Source organism: Nuphar pumila, chromosome 11 (assembly GCF_984573655.1).
Source record: "Nuphar pumila chromosome 11, dmNupPumi1.hap1.1, whole genome shotgun sequence".
NCBI lineage: Eukaryota > Viridiplantae > Streptophyta > Magnoliopsida > Nymphaeales > Nymphaeaceae > Nuphar > Nuphar pumila.
Genome location: NC_143259.1, coordinates 97,596,731 through 97,619,129, shown reverse-complemented (window position 1 = coordinate 97,619,129; position 22,399 = coordinate 97,596,731). Strand labels below are relative to the sequence as shown.

General features: G+C 37.6%; 1 protein-coding gene across 1 annotated transcript; it reads right to left on the bottom strand.

Moving 5' to 3' along the window:
• Positions 1-511: 511 nt before the first annotated feature.
• LOC149822572 (LRR receptor-like serine/threonine-protein kinase GHR1) lies at positions 512-17,808 on the bottom strand. Its single transcript, XM_089981654.1, is given in 4 exon segments — positions 512-1,192; positions 2,317-3,855; positions 14,209-15,790; positions 17,219-17,808. Coding segments are annotated over 3 exon segments (3,306 nt in total). The 5' UTR covers positions 15,392-15,790; positions 17,219-17,808; the 3' UTR covers positions 512-608.
• Between the last annotated feature and the right edge of the window lie 4,591 nt (positions 17,809-22,399).

Sequence of the window (22,399 nt, the reverse complement as noted above, 5' to 3'; positions counted from 1 at the left end):
GTGCAAGCCACCACATCAAGCAGCCAAACATCAAACCGCTTAGGCCACCTTCGCAACGGATGAGAGCTTAACCTGAGAAAGTTGTGGTTCAACCGGTGCCAAAGTTGAACCAAGGCTTCAGATGAATGCAACTTGACGAATCAGTTGTTTACTTGGCTGTAAAGGATTCCAATATTAGTTGACAACTGTGCCTAAGTTCTCAAAACATTTTCCCTTTCCCCAGGACTTCAAGCTATTCCTCAAGTACTTGAGAAAATTTATACGGTGTGATATTCCTCTTTAATGAATACGTATAAACAAATCAGCATTTCACCTTTTTTGACCTGACTCCAAGCCAAGTCTATTCAATGGCAATCAACAGCAAACTGACCTTTCCTCCGTCCCCGTGAAGGATGGAGCGTTTCTTTCAAGTAGGCTTCAGTTATGCGGATATGATCATACCAGCAGCATCCACCACCATCACAACAGCAAAGCATAACCCAAATCTCAGGAGGCCTTAGACCCTATTTCATACCCCAAGAAAAGGAAATAGCACTGAACAAAATTAAACTTACAAAGATTGAATTAAACCAGATCGACACTACTAAGTGTTCATAAAGAAATTCATCTCAGATAGAGGAAAGATCCTCGTAAACAGATTTGATTCCTGGTCTCTCAGACACTGGACGGATACATCTCAATGCTATCGCCAGCATCTCCTGCATACCTTTCCCTACAGCTGAATTCCCACTTTCTGTGACAATTGCTACATCAAAACACTCCGAACCATGTTCGTTTGCTGCTCGTGCCCGAACCCAGTCAGTGAGATCCACCCCACCCTGCTCGCTGGACACCACATCTCCTGCACATCTTCCTGTCAAAAGCTCCAGAAGGACCACACCAAATGAGTAGACATCTGACTTAAATGAAGGCATCGGCTTCTTGGCAGCTGCCAATTCAGGAGCACGGTAGCCAAGAACCCCAGCATCCAGTATTTGTTCGGCTGTGCCAGACTGAGTCATTAGACGGTGAAGACAATAATCAGCAACTCGTGCGTTTAGTTCTGATCCTTCCAGCAAGATGTTGGTTGATTTAAGGTTGCCATGTGGAAGTGCACGGTCAAAATGTAGGTAATTCAAGCCACGAGCTACATCCACTGCAATCTTGAGCCGTTGGTTACAAGTTAATGGTGGACCTTTTCGGGTTGGCCGGTCTACAGAGGAACAGAGAAAAAAAACATTAGAACCTAGGCAAGGAACATAACAGTAGAAGAGGGTAATCAGATATGGTATCCATCTCTTTCAAAAAAAAAAAAGATATGGTATCCGACTGGTTCAGTGGTATAAAGTGAACCTTGCTTATCCACCTGAATTCTGCTAGTCCAGATGCATAGTAGAATCAAACAAAGGACCATATGGGGAGATAATTTACACGTGGAAAACAACCACATAGAACTATACTACACAAATTTTCAGAGCATATTTAGAGAAAGGATGTTGGATCATCCATATTCACTTTGGGCCGTGCATGCACTAGCAGGAACAGGCTAATACCAGAACAGCCTAGAGCTTTGACTTCAGAGGTAAATTTGAAGCATAGTACCTATATCGTTTAAGGTATTATCTTGGCAAGGATATTTCTCAGAGATTTTCAAAAGTTGAAAAAACTTGGGAAAATCTAGAGAAAATCTCAGGAGTTCAAAATTTTGAAAAAAAAATATAAATAACAACAAAAAAGCTAAGAAAATAATAAGTTTTGCATTATTTTCTTCCAAAAATATAAAGAAAACATGTTAAATATAAAAGAAACAAAAAATAGGAAATGCAAACTTAAAAAAAATAGTATTTCCCAAAAATATCGTGATATTTTGTCTTCTGGCGATATTTTGAAAATATCATGAGATATTCCCTTTAATATCGGCTACCTTAAAATATTGGTATTTCTCGCAATATTTTCAAAATATCATCGATATTGGTGACAGTGATTTGAAGCAAATGCTCATGTATGAATTACAAGACAGTTCACTTCAGGTATGCCCCAACAGCCACCATCCTGGTCAGTGATCCTTTGATTGAAAATGTGTTTCAATCATCATCTGCTATGGATCATGATTGAGTTCATAGCTCATCAGTGCATAGATCATACTGGGCAGGCCAGAAAGATGGTAGAATCTGCCATCTGCAAGTGGTTGGTGGTCGCATTCAAATCATAGTAGGGTCCACATACATTAGGAACAGGGGTAAAAAGATGCAGCACTTAAAGGAAACAATCTTCAGGTTACACCTTACAACAGCAAAAAGATAGGGAAAAAGCAAGCAAGTTCAAATTTGAGCTTACCATAGAGAAAGCTTGCAAGGCTCCCAGGAACTACGTAGTCAGAAAGAATAAGCTTCTCATGTTGGCTTGGGCCCCAATAATACCCCCTCAATCCCACAACATTTGGGTGCCTGATATTACTGAACTTCTTTGCCTCTTTTGCAAACTCCTTCCTTGGTTTTGCAACCCCTTCTCTTAACCACTTCACAGTCAAGAACACCCCATTGTCCAAAGCAGCTCGATATGACGTTCCATGACTGCTCCTCCCCAACACTTCTGCTGGTGCCCTTGACAATTCTTCTGGTGTAAAGGTCAAGGAATCATCCAAAAAGTGCAGCTCTCCAGCAAGCCTATCCGGGGAATGCACTTTCAATTTCCCCATATGTTCCGGAGTGGATGAACCACCTGAACCTGGTGACCAAGAGAACTGACTGTTCTTTGAAGGTGAATAAAAGCCCACAACATCACCACCACTGATGCCTGATTTTTTCTCATCAGGACTCATGATACCAGGAGGAGGCGAACCCTTTCTGCTTCTAGAAGCAATAAGTTCATCAGCAGATACGACCAAAGAAGAACCTGTGACACCTGAACCCCAAACAAGTTTGCTTTCTGCACTATGTTTTGTCTTTGAAATCCTCTTGTAATGTATGAAAATTGCCAGAAGGATTATGATGGTGAATGCAACCACACAAGCTATAATCACCACAGCTTTTGTGATAGCACTAATTGGTTTGTGGTGACTTCCACCAGGGCCAGAATTAGGTCCAGATGGGGAATAAGGAAACATCAGATTTTCATTGCCAGGATGAAACGAAGAATCAGGAAATTGCCTAAGGTTCACTGGAATCAGGCCTGTGAAACCATTGTAAGAAACATTGAAGCTCTGGAGAGATTGTGGAAACGACTCTGGCAAAGGGCCAGTAAATTGGTTAGAAGACATATCAAGAGAAACAAGTGAAACAAGCTTGGTTATAGAAGCGGGCAAGTTTCCAGAAAAATTGTTTCCAGAAATGTGAAGTGTTTTCAGGTTGGTCAAGACATCAATTTCAGAGGGAAGTGCACCGCTCAGACGATTCACAGATAGGTCAAGGACCTGAAGATGAGTATTGTTCATTGACGAGGGTCTGAAGGGGATATCACCAATGAAGAAATTGTTGTGAAGATGAAGCTCTTGTAATGTGGGTGAAGCTAACAAGTCATAAAGAAGGGGACCATCGAAACGGTTATTGCTCAGATCTAGAATGCTGAGCTTGGGAAACTGTGTAAGAACAGATGGGAGTGATCCAGTCAGCAAATTATGTGAAACATTCAGAGCATTCAGCCGCAAGAATTGAGAAGTTGATTCCGGAAAAGGTCCGGACAGCTGATTCTCACTTAGGTCAACAAATTCCAGATTGTTTCCCCATTTTACAGTAACAGATAAATTTCCAGTGAGTTGGTTGTTTGACAGATCTAGAGTGGTGCAGATTCCAGTCAGGAGTGGGAGTTCACCAGAAATGGCATTTGATGATAGGTTAATAACTTGTAGAGTAGTTGAAGTGATCATACTTATTGGACCTAAAACACGAGATCATACAAGCACAAATAATGAGAACAGCAGTATACAAATAGTCAATGATTAGAACTTGCAACAAATAAAAATAAAAATGTCATCCTCAAAAGAAACTAACAATTGAACAAGTAATCTTCATAGTTAACAAACAGCTGATAATCACGATTAGACAGGAAACACAAACTGAAAAACAAAAGCAATAAACCAAATGTGAACAACCAAGAATGTATCCAAAGACACTTTTGTGGTAGAATGTTGTAAAGGTTGAACTAAAATACCAGATAAAATTTCTGATACCAACAGGGTAAAGACCAGACTTCTAGGACTACAACAGAACATACTAAGAAAATTTTTGTTCAATGAAGTATTTACATCTCTTGATCTGAGGGAGGGGGAGGGAGCATCAAAGGAATTACAAAAGTGAAAAAAAAAAGGCAAAAAGACCACCCAACTACTACATTTTCACTCATGTTCCATATTCCTCTTTATTTCAGTCATATTGGAGTTTCATAAAATGGCTGTATCCCTGTTAAAATGTACTCCATATATATATACCCGATAGGGATATTTTTGTAATTTCACATAGTTGCTTTAGAAAACAACTTTTTATTTTTTGTTAAAATGTAATTTCTTTTTTTTCCATTTTTTGTAGTTTTTAGGAACCAAAAGGGGCTCCAATCATAGAATCGTTGGATCCCCCAACGGTCACAAATGTGACCGTTGGGAGCTCCCAACGACTCCATGGGAGCCCCCTTTTGGGCTCTCCTTTTGAGGCCCTTGGCCTTTCTTTTCCTTCCACTCCCTCTTGTATAAATAGGGGTGAACCCCTTGTATGTATACATGCTTGAGAGCTCTCTCGCTTTTCAATAAAAGGCTTTTTATATTGTTGCCTTCTTGAAGGCTTGTGTTTGTATTGTCCCTTAATGGACTTGTGATATTTTCTCTTTTATTCATTGTTGTAAGTGCTTATAAGCACTCTTTATATTTCTGCAATATCTTATTACATGGTATCAGAGTCACTCGGTTCTTGAAAGAAAAGTGTGGTACGTATATTTCATATTTTATGTATCTCTTCTCTTCTCACTTCTTGGAAACATCATGGAGGCAAAGATCGACCTATCCTTCAAGCTCAATGGAAAGAATTACATGATGTGGGCATCAGCAATGGAAAACAAACTCAAAGGAAAGAAACTTTGGGGTTTTGTCATGGGTACCGTTCTGGAACCTAAACTTATGCTCACAAAGAATGAAGGAGGTCAAGAAAAGGCTCTTGAAGGAAATGCTCGCCTAAAGACCATTGAAAATCATCAAAAAGAAGTGAAAGGTTGGGAAAGCAATCACGCAAAAATCCTTGTGTGGTTTATGAACAATGTTGAACTCAAGGTATGTGCTAATATAGCTAAATTTCGTCGGGCCAATAAGGCTTGGTTCTTTATAAAGGGTATGTAAAACCAAAAGTATCTTGCAAGAGCGTATTTTTTGCAAAAAAAAGATTAGAACCACCAAACAAGGTGATTCTATCATTCAAGACTATTATAGTGCCTTAAACCCACTATGGGATGAATTGACTCTTTTAGAGCCAAAATGGGTTGCTATGGAATATGTTAAATTGAGACAAAAACAAATGAAACTTTCAAGCCTAAGGTGGCCTCTCTTGAAGAAACTATCACCAAAGAAGATGAAGGCAAGAATGGTGACCTCAAAGAAACTCTTGGGCAAATATCTATGGCTCTTCAACAAATTCTTAAAGCTTCTTCCTCCACATCGGTGCAGCTATTGCTTCTACATCATCACCCGATACGTATTCTTGGATCCTTGACTCCGGAGCCTCTTTTCATATGACCTCCCATGAAAATGCACTTGTTGATGTTTGCGCCAATTCAAAGGGTTCTTGTGTCTCTACGGCCGATAGAACATTTTTAAAAATTTCAAGTATTAGCTCTTTTAAAGACTCAAAATTTTTGTGTTCCAAAAGTAAGAGTTGTTCCCAAACTAAATTTAAATCTTTTTTCGGTCTCCCAAATTGCCGACCATAGATGTGAAATATCTTTCTCATCTAATGGTTGCTTTGTGCAGGATCTCCGGTCAGAGAAGCGGATTGGGCAAGGCCATAGAAAGGAACACCTCTACATGGATCATCTAGACCTTCCCACAAATTATTTTTGTTCTTATGTCCAAGAAAAAAAATATGGAAACTTGGCATAAAAGACTTGGTCATCCAAGTTATTCCAAAATGTACATTTTTCCCTTTAGAAACAAATTTTGTAAGGAAAAAGAAATTAATTGCAAAGATTGTATTTTTGGAAAAATGAAGTTTATTCCGTTTCCAACTAGAACTTTTCTTTCTTCAAGACCATTTGAATTGGTGCATTCGGATGTCTCGAGACCTTCTCTGATCATGTCTAAAGGGGGCTATTCTTATTATGTTACTTTTATTGATGACTTTACTTGGTATGTTTGGATTTATTTTGTTAGTCATAAGTCAGAAGTATTTACTTTCTTTAAAGATTTTCATAGAAAAATCCAAAATCAATTCCAAAGTAACATATCTACTTTGAGAACCGATTCCGGTGGTAAATATTTATCTCATGAATTTCAAAACTATTTAACTCAAAATAGAATTTGTCATAAAAAATCATGTCCTAGAACCCCTCAACAAAATGGCCTAGCATAGAACATTACTTGTCTCTAGAAATATTCCAAAGAAGTTTTGGGCCGAAGTTGTTCTAACCGCAACTTATCTAATCAATAGAATGCCTAAATTTAAGTTAAAAAATGCTTCTCCCTATGAAAAACTCTTTAAATTTTTACCTGATTTCAATCGTCTTCGTATTTTGGTTGTAAATGCTTTGTTTTATTGCATAAGAGAGATAAGTTGTCTCCAAAAGCAATTGAATGTGTTTTTCTAGGATATGGTGAAAATAAAAAAGGGTATAAATGTTATGATGTTAAAAATGATAAACTTTATGTTTCAAAAGATGTAACATTTCTAGAAGATGAGAATGGTTTTGATAAAATAGAAGAAACAAATGAAATTGATTACATATTTTTATATGATCTTATTGATGACATACAAAATGATTCTCTTGAAAGCATATAAGATACATGTGAGGTGTCCAACCTTGATATAATACCCTCAAATGATAATGATGCAAATATGAACGTATACTTAAGAAGAAATCAAGAAAACCCTATTAGTGCCCTCGAAAAATACTCCCAAATTTCTGAGTCTACAGAGGAACCACAAATTAGACATTCTTCTAGAATATCAATACCACCAAATAGGTTTGTATCCTATGATTCTTTGACACCCAACTATCGATCATGTTTAATAACCCTACATTCTTATTTTGAACCGGATCACTATAATCAAGCTAAATCTATACCCCATTGGGTTGAAGCAATGCAAGTTGAACTAATTGCACTAAAAAAGGCTAATACTTGGGGAATAGTTAATCTACCCCCACTCAAAAAACCTATTGGGTGTCATTGGGTTTTCAAAGTCAAAACTAAAAGCGATGAACGATATAAAGCTAGGTTAGTCGCTAAGGGATACTCACAAGAATATGAAATTGATTATAAAGAAACATTCGCTCCCGTAGCTCGAATGGCCAGTGTTAGGACTTTAATAGCTGTCGCATCAACCAAAAAATTGCCTATTTATCAACTTGCTGTAAAAAATGTTTTTTTAAATGAAAGTTTAAATGAAGAAGTTTACATAGATCTACCATCTGGAATTAATATTGAGCAAGGTCAAACTCTTCGGCTTTTAAAAGCGTTGTATGACCTTAAACAAGCCCCTAAAGCTTGATATGATCGTTTCAGTGATATCGTGATAAAATTAGGATTTCACTCTTGTTATACTGACACTGCTCTTTTTGTTAAAAATGCAGGTACTAGTATTGTTATGTTGTTACTTTATGTTGATGATATGATTATCATTGAGAATGATCACAATAGTATTGTTGATGTTACAAATATGTTAAAAAATAATTTTGATATGTTTGATTTAGGTTTTCTTAGATATTTTCTTGGAATTGAAGTTGCATATTCTTCTCGAGGATATATTTTGTCATAGATGAAGCTTGTTGTAGATATATGTTTTAAGTCTAGCATTTCAGATGATAAAAAAGTAGACTCTCGAGGTTATTAATGCCAAATTACGGTTGGAGGATGGGGTTCTTCTGGAAGATCCCACACCCTATAGACAACTCATTGGGTTTCTCACCTACTTAACCATCACCAGACCAGATATCACCCATGCGATTAACTCAGTTAGTCAATTTCAGCATGCTCCTACAACTGCGCACATGAGCGTTGTTCTTCGAATCATTTGTTACATTCAGAACACCATCAATAAAGGGCTATTTCTATCCTCCTCTTCTTCCTTGAATCTTCTTGCTTATACTGATGCAGATTGAGGAGGTAATCCTAATGATCGAGTCTCAACTACTGGTTTTTGTGTTTTTCTAGGGGACTCTTTGATTGCCTAAAGATGCAAGAAGCAGCAGAAAGTTTCACTATCATCTACTGAAGCTGAGTATCGGGCTATGGCACCCATAACAATGGAACTTGTATGGCTTCGCAGTCTGCTTAAAGACATGGAGGTTGATATTACCGAAGCTTCAAAGTTACGTTGTGACAACAAGAGTGTCATCTATATTGCAAGCAATCATACCTTCCATGAGCGTACCAAACATATTGAAATGGATTGCAACTATGTTCGCGATGAATACATACGATGAACAATTGCTCTACCATATGTCACTTCAGAATATCAGTTGACGGACTTCTCTACTAAAACCCTTCCGGCTCCCTGCTTCATTTTCTCCTTGGCAAACTTTCTGTCATTTCCCCGTAAAGTTTGAGGGGGGTGTTAAAATGTACTCCATATATATATATATATATATATATATATATATATATATATATATATATGTTACATCAATACCCGATAGGGGTATTTTTGTAATTTCACATAGTTGCTTTAGAAAACAACTTTTTATTTTTTGTTAAAATGTAATTTCTTTTTTTTTATTTTTTTGTTTTTTATTTTTTGTATTTTTTAGGAACTAAAAGGGGCTCCAATCATAGAGTCGTTGGAGCCCCCAACGGTCACAAATGTTGGGAGCTCCCAACGACTCCATGGGAGCCCCCTTTTGGGCTCTCCTTTTGAGGCCCTTGGCCTTCCTTTTCCTTCCACTCCCTCTTGTATAAATAGGGGTGAACCCCTTGTATGTATGCATGCTTGAGAGCTCTCTCGCTTTTCAATAAGAGGCTTTTTATATTGTTGCCTTCTTGAAGGCTTGTGTTTGTATTGTCCCTTAGTGGACTTGTGATATTGTCTCTTTTATTCATTGTTGTAAGTGCTTATAGCACTCTTTATATTTACACAATATCTCATTACAATCCCCGCATACACAGCCATATCCATGTGACACAGCCTCCCAAGAATATTTCCAAGAGTTAAAGACATATCTCTATCATTGTGCTGGTGCAACATATACTCCAATTTGACTCCGCTCTATATCCCCTTTGCAGAAGCTTTTGGAACTTCAGATGAAGCCTTCTCTAACATCATTCATTGTCAAATATTGCAAAGATCAAATTCTCCAGCATGGACAGTGAAGTGGCAGAGAATTTTTAGATGAAATTAGCACACTTGGTTTCCTCCCTAGATGCACAAGCCTAATATATTTCTTAGTAAAACGTAGAAGGGCCCTTTAATTAATATACCACACCACAGTGAAGAAGGAACTTGATGATGTATGGATCATTCTGTAGGGAAAAGCTCGACACCATGTTTATGTTTTGTTCCTGAATGAATTTGAAAAATCAAAAAAGTATTGTTGGTCCCAGAGTCTTGTCTTTTAGCGAGCATAGCACAAGGTAAAATGACTGAAATAAGTACCCATGTTATGAAACGCCAAAAACAAATTAAAAAAATAAAAACACTTAAAAATCCTAAAACCATAATTACATTCATGCCATTTAACTTATAATCAAAACCCTATCAAGCAAAAAAAACTAATAGACCCAACAAGTTTTTTTGGGACACATCCAAGAAAAAGAAGAGGAAGATCCAGCCACCAAGGGTGTCTACCAGAGAGGCCGTTGGGGGGTAGATGGTTGGACGCAATCCTGTAGAGAGAGAGAGAGAGGTTAGGTTATTGAGGGGAGCCAAAAGGGTTGGGGCCGTCGGAAATGAGTGCCCAGGTCAGGGTGGGGGCACCCATACCCCCCCTTGAGGGATTTTTGTGGGTCATGGTGGGCAGGTGCCCACCCTCCCCACAATGTGGCTCCACCCCTGGTGCAAGTTGTTTTGACCCAATCAGACCTCATATATGTGTTCAGCATGTTCCAAATTCTGAAGATCAACTCTTGAATGATGAAAAAACATGATTTGAGTCAAGAAGATAATCATATTGTGTTGCTTTTTAAGCCTTATAGAAACATGCCTACAAGTTATAATTGGATAATCCAAGAACTTATTCCCACTAAGTAAAACATGTAGATCACATCCTATGGCACATAGCTACGGGTGCGGGTGCGGGTGTGGGTGTGAAGGGTGTGACTCAACAATTTCAAAAAAACTTAGGTGTGGAGGTGCGAATATGTATATACATCATAGTCACCTGTATTGGTCAAGGTAATTTCTCGCCTAAAGGTTTTGTTGGAGATATTTTCAAAGAATGGATTTTCTATGGAAAATATCGAAAAATTTTAAAAAATATAAATAATAATAAGAAATTAAAAAATATGTTTTGTATTATTTATCTTGCAAAAATATAAAGAAACAAGTTTTTAAAGTTTTTAAAATACAAAAGATAAAAAATAAGAATCTTAAAATATATAAGATAAGAATCTTATAAAAATGTGACAAGAATATCATGATATTTTCATTTGAGCAATTTTTTGAAAATATCATGATATTCTGCCGATATTATTGGCCTACCTTAAAATGGTGATAATATTGTGATATTTTCAAAATATTGGCAATATCGATGAGTATGATATATATGTATGTGTGTGCACGTTATGTACATAATATCGAAAAAACTGGACTTAGTTAACCAAGTTCAGTTTCAGACAGAAATGGACATTGGTGCGGTTGACCACAACCTTACATTGCATAAGCCATGTCCAAGTGTCACACCCACATGCTTCCCTTTTAGGTGTCCATGTAGAAAGTTAATTCTGTGTAAAACAATAAAAAAGAAAAAGAGATGTTTTCACCTCATGGCACCATGACCAATATAAATAAATAAATAAAATACATGTCTTTAGTACATGCGTCATACTGTATCAATGAGTCAAAACTCAGGTGCAACTTGTTTTGACTCAATCTGACACCGCAGAAGTGATCTACATGTTTTATTTGATGAGGAATGGCTCTAATTTTTTATTAAAAAAACTTTTTTTTGTCAAAAAAACATGATCTAAGGGCTGATCCCTACTAAATAAAACATTTAGATCATGTATAAGCCGAAACAAGTCATATCGATGAGCTTCCACTCATTGATATTGTATGGACGTGCATTCCAAAGATTTATCCTGTGTGTGTGGGTGGGTGGGTGGGGGGGGGGAACAGTACATGGTACCCCTCGTGGATAAGAACCACCTAGTTGGAACTCATAGTCGCAAGTTGTTTTAACCAAATCTAAACCCATGGATGTGTTCAGCATGTTCAAAATAGTAAGAATGGACTCTTGGATGATATTTTATGATTTTGTGGGTGTTAAAAATTTGGTACATTGCATGTCATTGATTTTTCAACCCCTGCAAATCTTACATACATATTGGAATAACATGATCCAATCACCGATCTCTACTAACCTAAACATATAGATCACATCTGAGGGGTCGGATGTGCAAAAAAATAACAAAAAACATTACAGTTTATTCCGAGGGAGTTCCTTATCAAACTCTCTCTCTCTCTCTCTCTCTCTCTCTCTCTCTCTCTATATATATATATATATATATATATATATATATATATATATATATATACAACAACAACTACACCTTCGTCCCAAAACAATTGGGGTCGGCGATATGAACCGAAAAAGAAAATCATTCTGAGTCTTCCACATGAATCCTTCTCCTCCAATCATTTCTATCCAATGCCATGTCCTCGGTGAGGTTCAAAGCATTCATATCATTTTCTATCATCTCCATCCAAGTCTTCTTAGGCCTACCCAGACTTCTTTTAACTAATATATTTTCCCATTTCTCCATCCTTCTAACTGGAGCATCATTAGGCCTTCGCCGAATATGTCCAAACCACCATAAACGATTCTCTCTTCTTATTTTCAATGGATGCAATGCCTCTCTCTCTCTCTCTCTCTCTCTCTCTCTCTCTATATATATATATATATATATATATAGAGAGAGAGAGAGAGAGAGAGAGAGATATGTGCTCAACCTGAGATCAAGTGCACTGATCATCCATCATGCACGTGGACGGTCAGCGTGCAAGAAACACAAAAAATCATGCAAAAACTCAAAAAATGCACAAAAAAATCGTTTTAAAGATCCCAATTCCGCTGGGACCTTTAGCGGTGCTTTGAAACACTAGTAAAAGCAACAAAAAAATCTCACGTGTATCTCCACTGGGCTTTTAGCAGTGTTTCGAAGCACCACTAAAGGGCTTTTTAAGCAAAAAAAGTCTGTTTTTGTGTTTTTTTGCTTGTTTTTGCACTTTTTCAATGTATATATCATACCATATCATATGATGTATATATCGTACCATATCATATGACACAGTACGATATGTATCATTACTATGAAAAATATTGATACAATTTGTATCTGTATTGTATGTATCGCATGAACAAACTCATATCGTAGCGTTTAAAAAAGGGCTGAATCATAAATTTTCAATTTTGGGTTTTAAAGATATCTCGAGGGATGACTTCCTCATTTGTTTAGAACCCATTAGAGAGGTATCCACGTACCCTAGGACTCGTGAGAGCGATTTGGAGGGCCGATCTGTGCCCAAGAAAGAGGGTTTTTGCAGTTTACTAAAATAAAAGTGCATTTCTACCATTTTTTCACTCAAAGAAATGGGTTAAGGTAAAAAAATATTATAAGTAAAATTACAAAGCTACTCTACAAAAAAATTCTACCTTAGGCACTACCCCCTTGTAACCCCCCCCCCCCCCCGTCGACTTACCGTGAAGTTGGATCCATGGAAATTAGAGATTTATATCAAGGCAAAAATCAATCTCTACACTCCTCCAACAAGGATGGCATCAAATGATCCAGCATGACAATGGGGCATGTTCTTAATTGCAAGATATTTAATATTTTGCATTGTTCTTGTGAGATAGTTGATGTATGATAATGTTTTATGAAACTCATAGCGACATAAATGCTTCATATGTGATTTTATAGTTGTATTTTATGAAATTCATCATTGCTTCATGTGTTATGATTTTTTTAGAATTTTTGCAAGTTTTTCTTGTTTTCAAGATTTTTTGAGAATTTTTTGATTTTTTTATTAAAATTTATGATTTCTTTATTAAAAATTATGATTTTTTACGATACAATATGTATTTTATTTTGGGCTCGACCGATACAAGTAACAATATGATACTTACAACCTTGATTTTTTTTTGCTTGTTTTTTGGGCGTTAATTGTCCATCACATGCATGCTATGAACGGTCAGTGCGATTGAGTGTGGGTTGAGCACCTATGGATTGAGCAGCTACCAATTTTTCTATATATATATATATATATATATATATCAGAGAAAGTGTATCGTCGAACAACATTTGAACATGGGGCCGTGTGCCATGCATAAAAAAAAGTGCCTTTAGCAGCGATCGCACAGGCGCCAACCCTTTTGGGTACGATGATATATATGTGTGTGTGTGTGTGTGTGTGTGTGTGTGTGTGTGTGTGTGTGTTTAGCTCAACAAAAAAATCAACAACATATATATATATATATATATATTGCACCAAAAACTTGATTAACTAAAATCAAGAAATCTTGGTTCAATCCAAAGCATGGTTTTTAGTAAATAAGCAATGATAAGATAAACACATCTACAGATTTGGGTTAAGCAAATACTGGGCGCGAATATGCTTTTTAAAGAGGTCTAGGATGGTCTGGGAGATAAATGGTATGGAAGATACACATTACTCTATGTGTGTGTACCCACAGCCTCGTCAAAATGAGGGAACATTCCAGCTGTACCCATGTCATACAACATGCTGGTACCCATGTGAATGTGATGTACTCTGAATTTCTCTCTCAACTGGCACGTTACCCCCAAAATATCAGCAGAGCAGAGGTATTGCAGCATCTGAACCAAGACTTTGGACCCCCACCATTTACAATCAATGAAAAAACAAAAAGGAATTATTGCCACTATGCAAAATAAGGCAACCCATTAAAAAGAATGACAAGTACCTGACAGATTATTGCCACTCAGGTCCAGTTCAGTTAACACCAAAGAATCACCTCTCAGAAGCCCATTTGGTACAAATCCAGAGAAACCATTGTTACTAAGTCGCAGAACCTCAAGAGCATATGCAAATTGAAATGCCGGAAGCTCCCCTGAGAACTGATTATCACTGAGATCCAAAACCTTTAGTTCTCCCATAAGTGGTAAATCGCTTGGCTTAATCAGTGAGCCGGTAATGTTATTTTTTCTAAGGTTCAGGTACTGAAGTGAACCTGATATACCAGACAGAAACCCTTTCCGAGTGCTTGAACTTGAGAGCAAATTGTCACTTAGGTCAACATAAGTAGCACTGGACAGAAGGAAAAATTCCTCATTGATTACACTGCTGAGCAGATTCTGATGCAAGTCAATCATTTTTAGATTCTGAAGGCGATTCAAGCCAGCAGGAATATTCTGAGTAAATTTATTACATGAGAGATTCAGAGAGACCAACTGAATCAACTTAGTGAGACCAACAGGCAGCACACCAGACAAAGAGTTATGACTCAAATCCATAGACTGGATGGGCATTAGCCCACTAATAGAGTCAGGAATTGGTCCAGAGAAACTGTTACCAGATAAAGAGACATTTTTTAAGCTATGCAAGTGTCCTATCTCTGAAGGTAAGGATCCTGAGAAGAGGTTGTTTGAGAGATCCAAGTATTGGAGCCTACGGAGGCTTCCAATGCTCGGGGAAAGTTCTCCAGTGATTGAATTATTTGAGAGAGACAAAGTTATCAGCATTGTAAGGTTTGCAAATACACCTAAATCAGAATTTGCAGATAGGTTCAAATTGTTGAGCACAATACCTGCAACACTGTTACCACTACAGATAATGCCATACCAGGAAGAAGGGCATCCATTAAAATCAATTGACTCCTCATTCCATGAGTTAATGATGGAAGCAGATGGGTCACTCTTTATTTCTTTCTTAAACTGGAGGAGTGAGAGAATGTCCTGTGAAGGAAGCTGAGCCAAAGCAGAGAGATAAGGGAGACATAAAAGAACCAGGAGTATCATCTTTACGGTGGATGGTGAAACTGCAGACAAGATGCAAAACCAAAATTGCTTTTGGGATTTCAACCACATCTGTGAATGATACTGCTTCAAGCATTCAAAAGGCCATTTTGCAGGAAGCAGTGCAATTCTTCAGACTTGATGACTTGCAGGGTAACTGAAACAGCACGATACACACGTATTCACTTGGTAGAAACAGTATCCTCACTGGCTGGCCAACCGTTCAAAGTTATGAGCCCTCATTAGCTTAAAAGCAGATTTTCCCTACAGAATACGACTTTTTTCTTTATCAAAGGCAGATCCATTATCAGAAACTTTATGGGATTGTGTCGACCTACCAAGCTGGATCCCATAGCTGGCTGTAAAATCACACCAAGGCTACCACACACAGGTTCGACCCAGCTAAGAGCTCGAGTTATAGCGAGAAGATCTATCAGAAACTAGCTTCCCTCCGCCCTTAGCAGGGTAATTCTGGGCAAAGAAAACAATAAGATGTCATTAAACAATTGTTCAAGCAATAGAACGTCGAGATTTACTTTATTTATTTCTTTACCAACTTCCACAAAAACAATGCAACAGAGAAATGACACTAAGATTCAGAGTACCAATCTCTTTATCCCTACTTCACAAAGTGAATCGCCTAAAACGGTTCTTAGAAATACTGAACTTTCTCTACTCTCAAAAGATTTGAGGTATAAAAGAAGATTGCAAACTTTAACTTCCCACTCTGCTTCTGCAGCTTTCACTAAAGGACTAACAACCACCAACTTTGTCGTTTTCAGTCATTCTTTCCTTTGTAGGTAGAGCACTTATTCCATCCATTTACTACATTGCCAAACGCTTGAAACCAAGGTAAAATCATCATTTTTTAAGGATATCCGCTTCCATGATCGACCTCTTTTCCTACTGAAGCACTTTGTTTCAACTCTACGGAAGCGAAAATTGCCCAGCTGAAGTCCCTCAGAGAAAGGGAAGGACGCCCATTCATCACTCGAGGTTTAACATAACATTAATGAGAAAAAAGGAAAAGAGCATATTTATTATGGGAAGAACCATTCACCTTCAATAGATGTCGTTCAATATTCACTAATTTACTATCTAGAAATGTTACGTCTTTAACCATAAAAAATAAAAAAAGCGGCTTTACTATCTTTTGGTCTTCATTTTCCCTCAAAACCTTTTAGCACCTCTTTCCAAAAGTTTACTGAATTTTTTTAACAAGAAAATTTATTGAATTTTTTTTTATAAAACTGAAGGTAAAAAAGGTAAAAGGAAAACTAACTCCAAAAAACTAAGGAAAACGAGAGAGAATGGGCGTCATTGAACCACCTTCAATGGAGGAATCGGAAAAAGAAGCTTCAAGAATCGACAAGTTTACACCCACGAGTTATAACCAGCGCCGAAAAATCAGGAGGAAAAAATCGCCTTCTTCTGTCTTTCAACGGCCGATTTATGTGACAGGATCGGCAACGTTTTGACCGAGTTTAAGCGATCAATAGCCCTCTAATAGTTTGCATTCCGCGCATGCCGCTATTAATTGGCACTAACTCGAACTTACCCACTCCATCTAACCATCAAGCAGTCGCCAGCTCGAAAAGGGTCGGCGATCTTTTCAGTAGAGAGACCTGAGCTCTCACTGGACCTTGAGCACGAAAAAAACGAAAACCGTAGGGCTTCGCACAGAGAGACACCCTTTCTGGCAGCACGACTCGAGAGATTCCACCCTTTCTGAACCCAACGATTATCCAGACACTAGACTAAAGAAGAATAGGAAACGGATTGCGCTTCTCCTCAACCGACGGTTTTGACTCCGATTTCGTCCCACATTGCCCAGAAGCAACTTCGTCTCTAAAGAAAATCGAACGGAACTTCACAGAAGACGCAGGGAAAGCTGTTTACCTCAAAGATCTTCCAACTCGCTTCAACATCGACCGATCGCTACTCCAAATGCTTCGGACGCAGCTAAAAGATGAGCGGTCGTGCACGAAAGAGAGGTCCGAGAGCTCGAAACGAGCTCAAGAAACTCAAAACCCGCAGAATCCGCCGATCTTTTCAATCACAGAGCCGATCTTCGACCAACCAGAAGCTCAGTAATCTGAAGAAAACAGAATCGTCAGAGAAACGGTAACTCCTCTCATCTGTACCGCAAAACTCGGCGATTTTTTAGGACCGAAGCTTCAACTCGACACACTCAGAAGCTAAAAGTGAAAGCACGGCGACTTCTCACCACCGGAGACGGCTTACAGAGCTCGAAACACGGCGATGCTTCACCAGAGACGAAGCTTCGATTCGCGATTCTCAGAGTCGAAGCGTTCGTCAAGCGATCCGCTCCCCAGCAGACGATCTACCGCCGACGATCACGAGAAAAAGGTCCCCAAAGACCCCGTTTTTCCGGTCGATGCAACGCCAGAGGAAGAAGGAAGACCTCCTGAAGATCGAAATGGCGAGTCCTGAGAAAGCACGAGAGCCAGTCCGCACCAGGAAATGGCGGGTTCGGACGGGCGAGAACGAGACGGCTTTTGTAGAGTTTCTCCCCCCACCCGCGTCTCGCGCGAGAACCCCGAGAGTTAAGGGTAGAATAGTAATTTGCACCTAGGTAAACTGCCATAGCGCGAGTTTTGCTTCCTCCCCCGCCGAAAACAAGCGCGAATTTTCGGTTGAGAATTACGGAAAAGCCCTTCTAATTGTTTTCGGACAACGAGGCTGCCCGCAACGCGTGCCTTACAAAATGACGGAGATGCCCTTACGGCGTTCCTGTTAAGGGTCCTTCGTTTGTTCCGTTTACAGATAAAATGACTAAAATACCCTTACGAGTTTCTATTGCCGTGATGATGTGCCGGTGCTGCTGCAACCTTCACATGCACGAAATTAATTCCCAGTGTTTTCCGGTTGGTGGACACCCGTGGTCGTGTCGGACTTTGTTCTCTGTTTGAAGATGTTGATCTGGGTTCGGATTCTAATCTGAGTTGATGCAAATGCATTTTCTTTACAACGAAAATATTTATCGCATCATTTACACTTTTATTAACTAATTTTGTGAAAAAATGAACAATTTTATTTGATATATTTTTATCTTTTATTTACAAATGCAATATTTATTTTTGTTGATGCTTCCCCGATAAAAACACACAAGTATGAAATGTTTTTAATTTATCACGAGAATTTAGCACCCGCTGTCTGAAATGTTTATCATTACGATTGCAGATAACAAGCACAATGAATGGATCTAGGGGTGGCAAAACCTGACACTACCCGCCAACCCGGCTGACCCCTTTAATAAACGGGTTAGGCGGGCAGGTCAACCCGCCAACCCATCTGCCAACCTGATCCACCAACCTGACCCGCTAACCTGCCAACCCATTCACCCAACCCAACCAGTTTATTAAGCGGGTTGGCGGGTCGTGTCGGGTTACCCGTTTAATAAACGGGTCGGGTTCGTGCTTGCCACAGCCGACCCTTTTAATAAACAGGTCGGGTTCGGGTTCGGGTTGAGGTATGCTGACCCGCCAACCCACCAACCCAACCCTCCAACCCGACCCGATTGCCACCCTTAGAACTTGGATCTGGATGCAAACATGGAAAGAAAAACTTGTGTGATCTTTTTTTCACTTTTCACATGAAAAAGCTAAGCTAGTGGTCGTTACCTCAAACCAACACTTTCACACTGTCAAGCTCGAGCACATTACCATCTAACAGCCCTATGTCAAATTCAATGAGAACTTGATCAAATACGGGCAAGATCTAGGTCAGGATGATTGGTGCATAAAGGATTGATGAAAATTACTTGTGTTAAAATTTCTATCTTATACTGAATTTTAATGATCTCATGCTAAGGCTGGTATAAGAGCCGAACCAACCAAACAGGCATGTTCCGGCTAGACTCATTTAACAATGGATTAGGATCATGTTCATGTTTGGCCGAGCCGAGTTTGAGTTTGAGTTTGAGCTCAACTCATCCTTGAATGGGATGAGCCAAACACGAGTTGGCTTGTGTAGAAACATTTCATATTATTTATACATGAAATATATATTTTTATATATATATATATATACTTAAAAAATAATTTTTTTAAAATGTATTGCACATAATATATATATATATATAATATTTTATTTATATGAGATCTGTCAAGCCGAACACCTTGTATTCATGCTCGACTAGTTTAAGCTAAACAAGCTGTTCATGGCTTAGCTCACCAGCTATACAAACTGATCATGAATGAGTTCATGGCGAGCCGAACCGAGCCAACTAACAAGCTGCTCGGTTAGTTTACCAGCTCTCTCTCACGCATTTAGAGAAGTCCATGAATTGGATATACCGAAATTAACTAAGCTCCAAGCCATTTGTCCATGTTGCTTTCTTTCAGAATACTCTGGCTATTGCATTTATGATGGTAATAGTCCAATAGATATGGTTTCTTTTGGATTTTCAGAACCATCGAGTACTGAGTTGTTGGATCTGGTTTCAGATTTTCATATCCAAGACTAAAAAATCCAAATCCAGTTAACATCCAAAACCTTAATACGTTTGAAACCATATCCACGCTAAAGCTATTTGGATCTGGATTCCTAAGGACTGTGCCTTTCACTATCCGACTTCAAATATGGTTTTTTTATATCTTATAATGTAGGATCCAAAGTTGCTTACATCCGAACTGAATCCAACTTGTTTTCCCTCCTGATTGTATTGTTACTAGTGTTATTACTACTGCCTATCAAGGAAAAGTCACTACTGGAAAAACAGTCTTTAGTGGCATCCCCAAATGCCTAAAGACCAAGAAAATCGTCACTAATTCAGAGGTGTCACTATACGTTTATTGTGGCAAGGATGCAGGAAAGTCCCACTAAAAGATCGTCACTATAACCTTTGATTGGCCGCTCCATAACTTGGACTTCTTAAGTCTTTAGTTACTTTTATTACTAACACTAAATCCATTTATCTTGTTGAGGATACGTTGGACTCCAAAGCAAAATTGACCAGACTGGATCTTTGGAGTTTAAGCTAGTCTTATTTGTTCTATGGTTTGTACTGCCTTGAATCATTTGATACCCGCAGATCTTAAGATCCAATAGATCTACTTAGAATAAAAATATGACGATATAAGTTTTGATTCCATGAATTCGGTTAGATCATTTCCTCTCTCTATATGTTTTACAAAGCAAGGATTTCATACTGGAGGTAGTGATGGATATGAGATCCATCATTTGGCACAACTCTTATCTTCACATGGGCCCATCCAGGGGCGAAACCAAGAATTTAAACTAAGGTGGGCACAAATGCACAATAAAGGAGAAAAACAATCACTATAACAATAAATTATACTAACAAGTGCAAAAAAATTGAGGAACAAGAGAGTGCCATCTTCAAAATTAGGAAACTTTGTTGTAACTAAGCAACGTGTTTTGAGTAACAAAGGAAATTATTGAAAAACTGCATAGTACCACAATAACATGCTTGTAGAATATAAAATTTAGCTTTATTTGATATAAAGACCAAAGGAAGTACCTTCCATGGATAATTCAATGTGACTAAAAGTTTCGATCTTGAAATGTATTCAGCAAGATGACACATACAAACACAAACTTTCGGCAAATAAATAGTCAATTAATTAGTTAATCTTTCAAAAAATCTACAAAGGACACCATAAATGTTCTATAAATAGCTAGAAAAAGTACAACCCACTCAAAGCTGGATTAAAAATAAAATATTCAAGATACTCAAAGTGAAAACAATCAAGTTAATTTGTAAATTAACATACTGATGAAGTACATGATGAGTCTCGCTGCTATAATCTCATAGAGCCTTTTGATAAATGAAGTCTCAAGTATGAAATATCAATCCAATGTCTACATTTCAAAAATATTTGAATGGTCAAACTACCTTCATAAAATATACAGAAAATTACTCTATTGTATGGCAAAAATGATGTGTTTCTCGAAAAACCTATATTTTTTTAAAATACTCCCGATGTCCAAAATTGCAAATATTTAGCTTTAAAAGGGCAATTTTAAACTTTGCATAGAGGACCTCATGAGGTTCACGGGATATATCAATACGCTCTTTGGGTATTGCAAACACCCACTTACATGTTGATTCACATTGTGGACCTCATGAAGTTTGCATAACCAAATTTGCCAACTTCCTGTTAAACTGAAACTTAAAAACTTCACAAATATCGTATTAAATTCGCATATATAGTTTAAAGTTCGCATAATCATATCTGCAAACTTTCAATAACTGAAACCTAGAAACTTCAAAAATATTCTACTAAATTTTTATATATAGTACAACGTTCATATATCGTCGTGCAGATCTCATTTAAGTAACTGATAAGATTCACAAAAAAATGGCGATTTACGCATACAATATGTTGTGAAGTTTCATGAAATTTGAATGCTCATTGAATCATATATAAAGTCATTTTTGTTCATTTGTTTCTTTTTCCTGCTTGTTTTTTGGAAAGAACCTTAACCCTTTTTCATATACAACTCTCAACATTTTTTTCCTTCGTTTGCGATGATTCTTATTTTTTTTTTACATTCTGATGATGTTGTGGTATCCTTCACATTGACCTTTTAGGTTAGGGGGAAATGTGAGTTTCATAGCCCCTTGTGTATTTACGTTATTTTATTATGAACTTTTATTTTGTTTGTAGATATGAGCATTTAATAACCCCATGCATATTTGTATTTGGTTGTTGTTGTGGATATCTTATATATATATATATATATATATATATATATATATATATATATATATATATTTGTATTTTATTTAATACTTGTCATTAGATTTACTGTTTAGAGTTGACTATGTTTAGGGTTTTTTTACAATATGTTAGATACTTTGCAAAATATATATTTGTTAAGTGTTGTTTTTTTATATTTATTTAGTGTTTTTTGAATGAACAACTCCAATGTCTTATGTCTTCTATGTATATTTTAGGTAGTTCACAATGAATACTTGTAAACATAAAATAAAACATGGTAACATAAAGGGATTTAAACCTTCATCCACAACTCCAAACAAAGACTCAGATGTGTTGCCTCAGGTATAGTCAATGTGCCGAGTCATGTGTG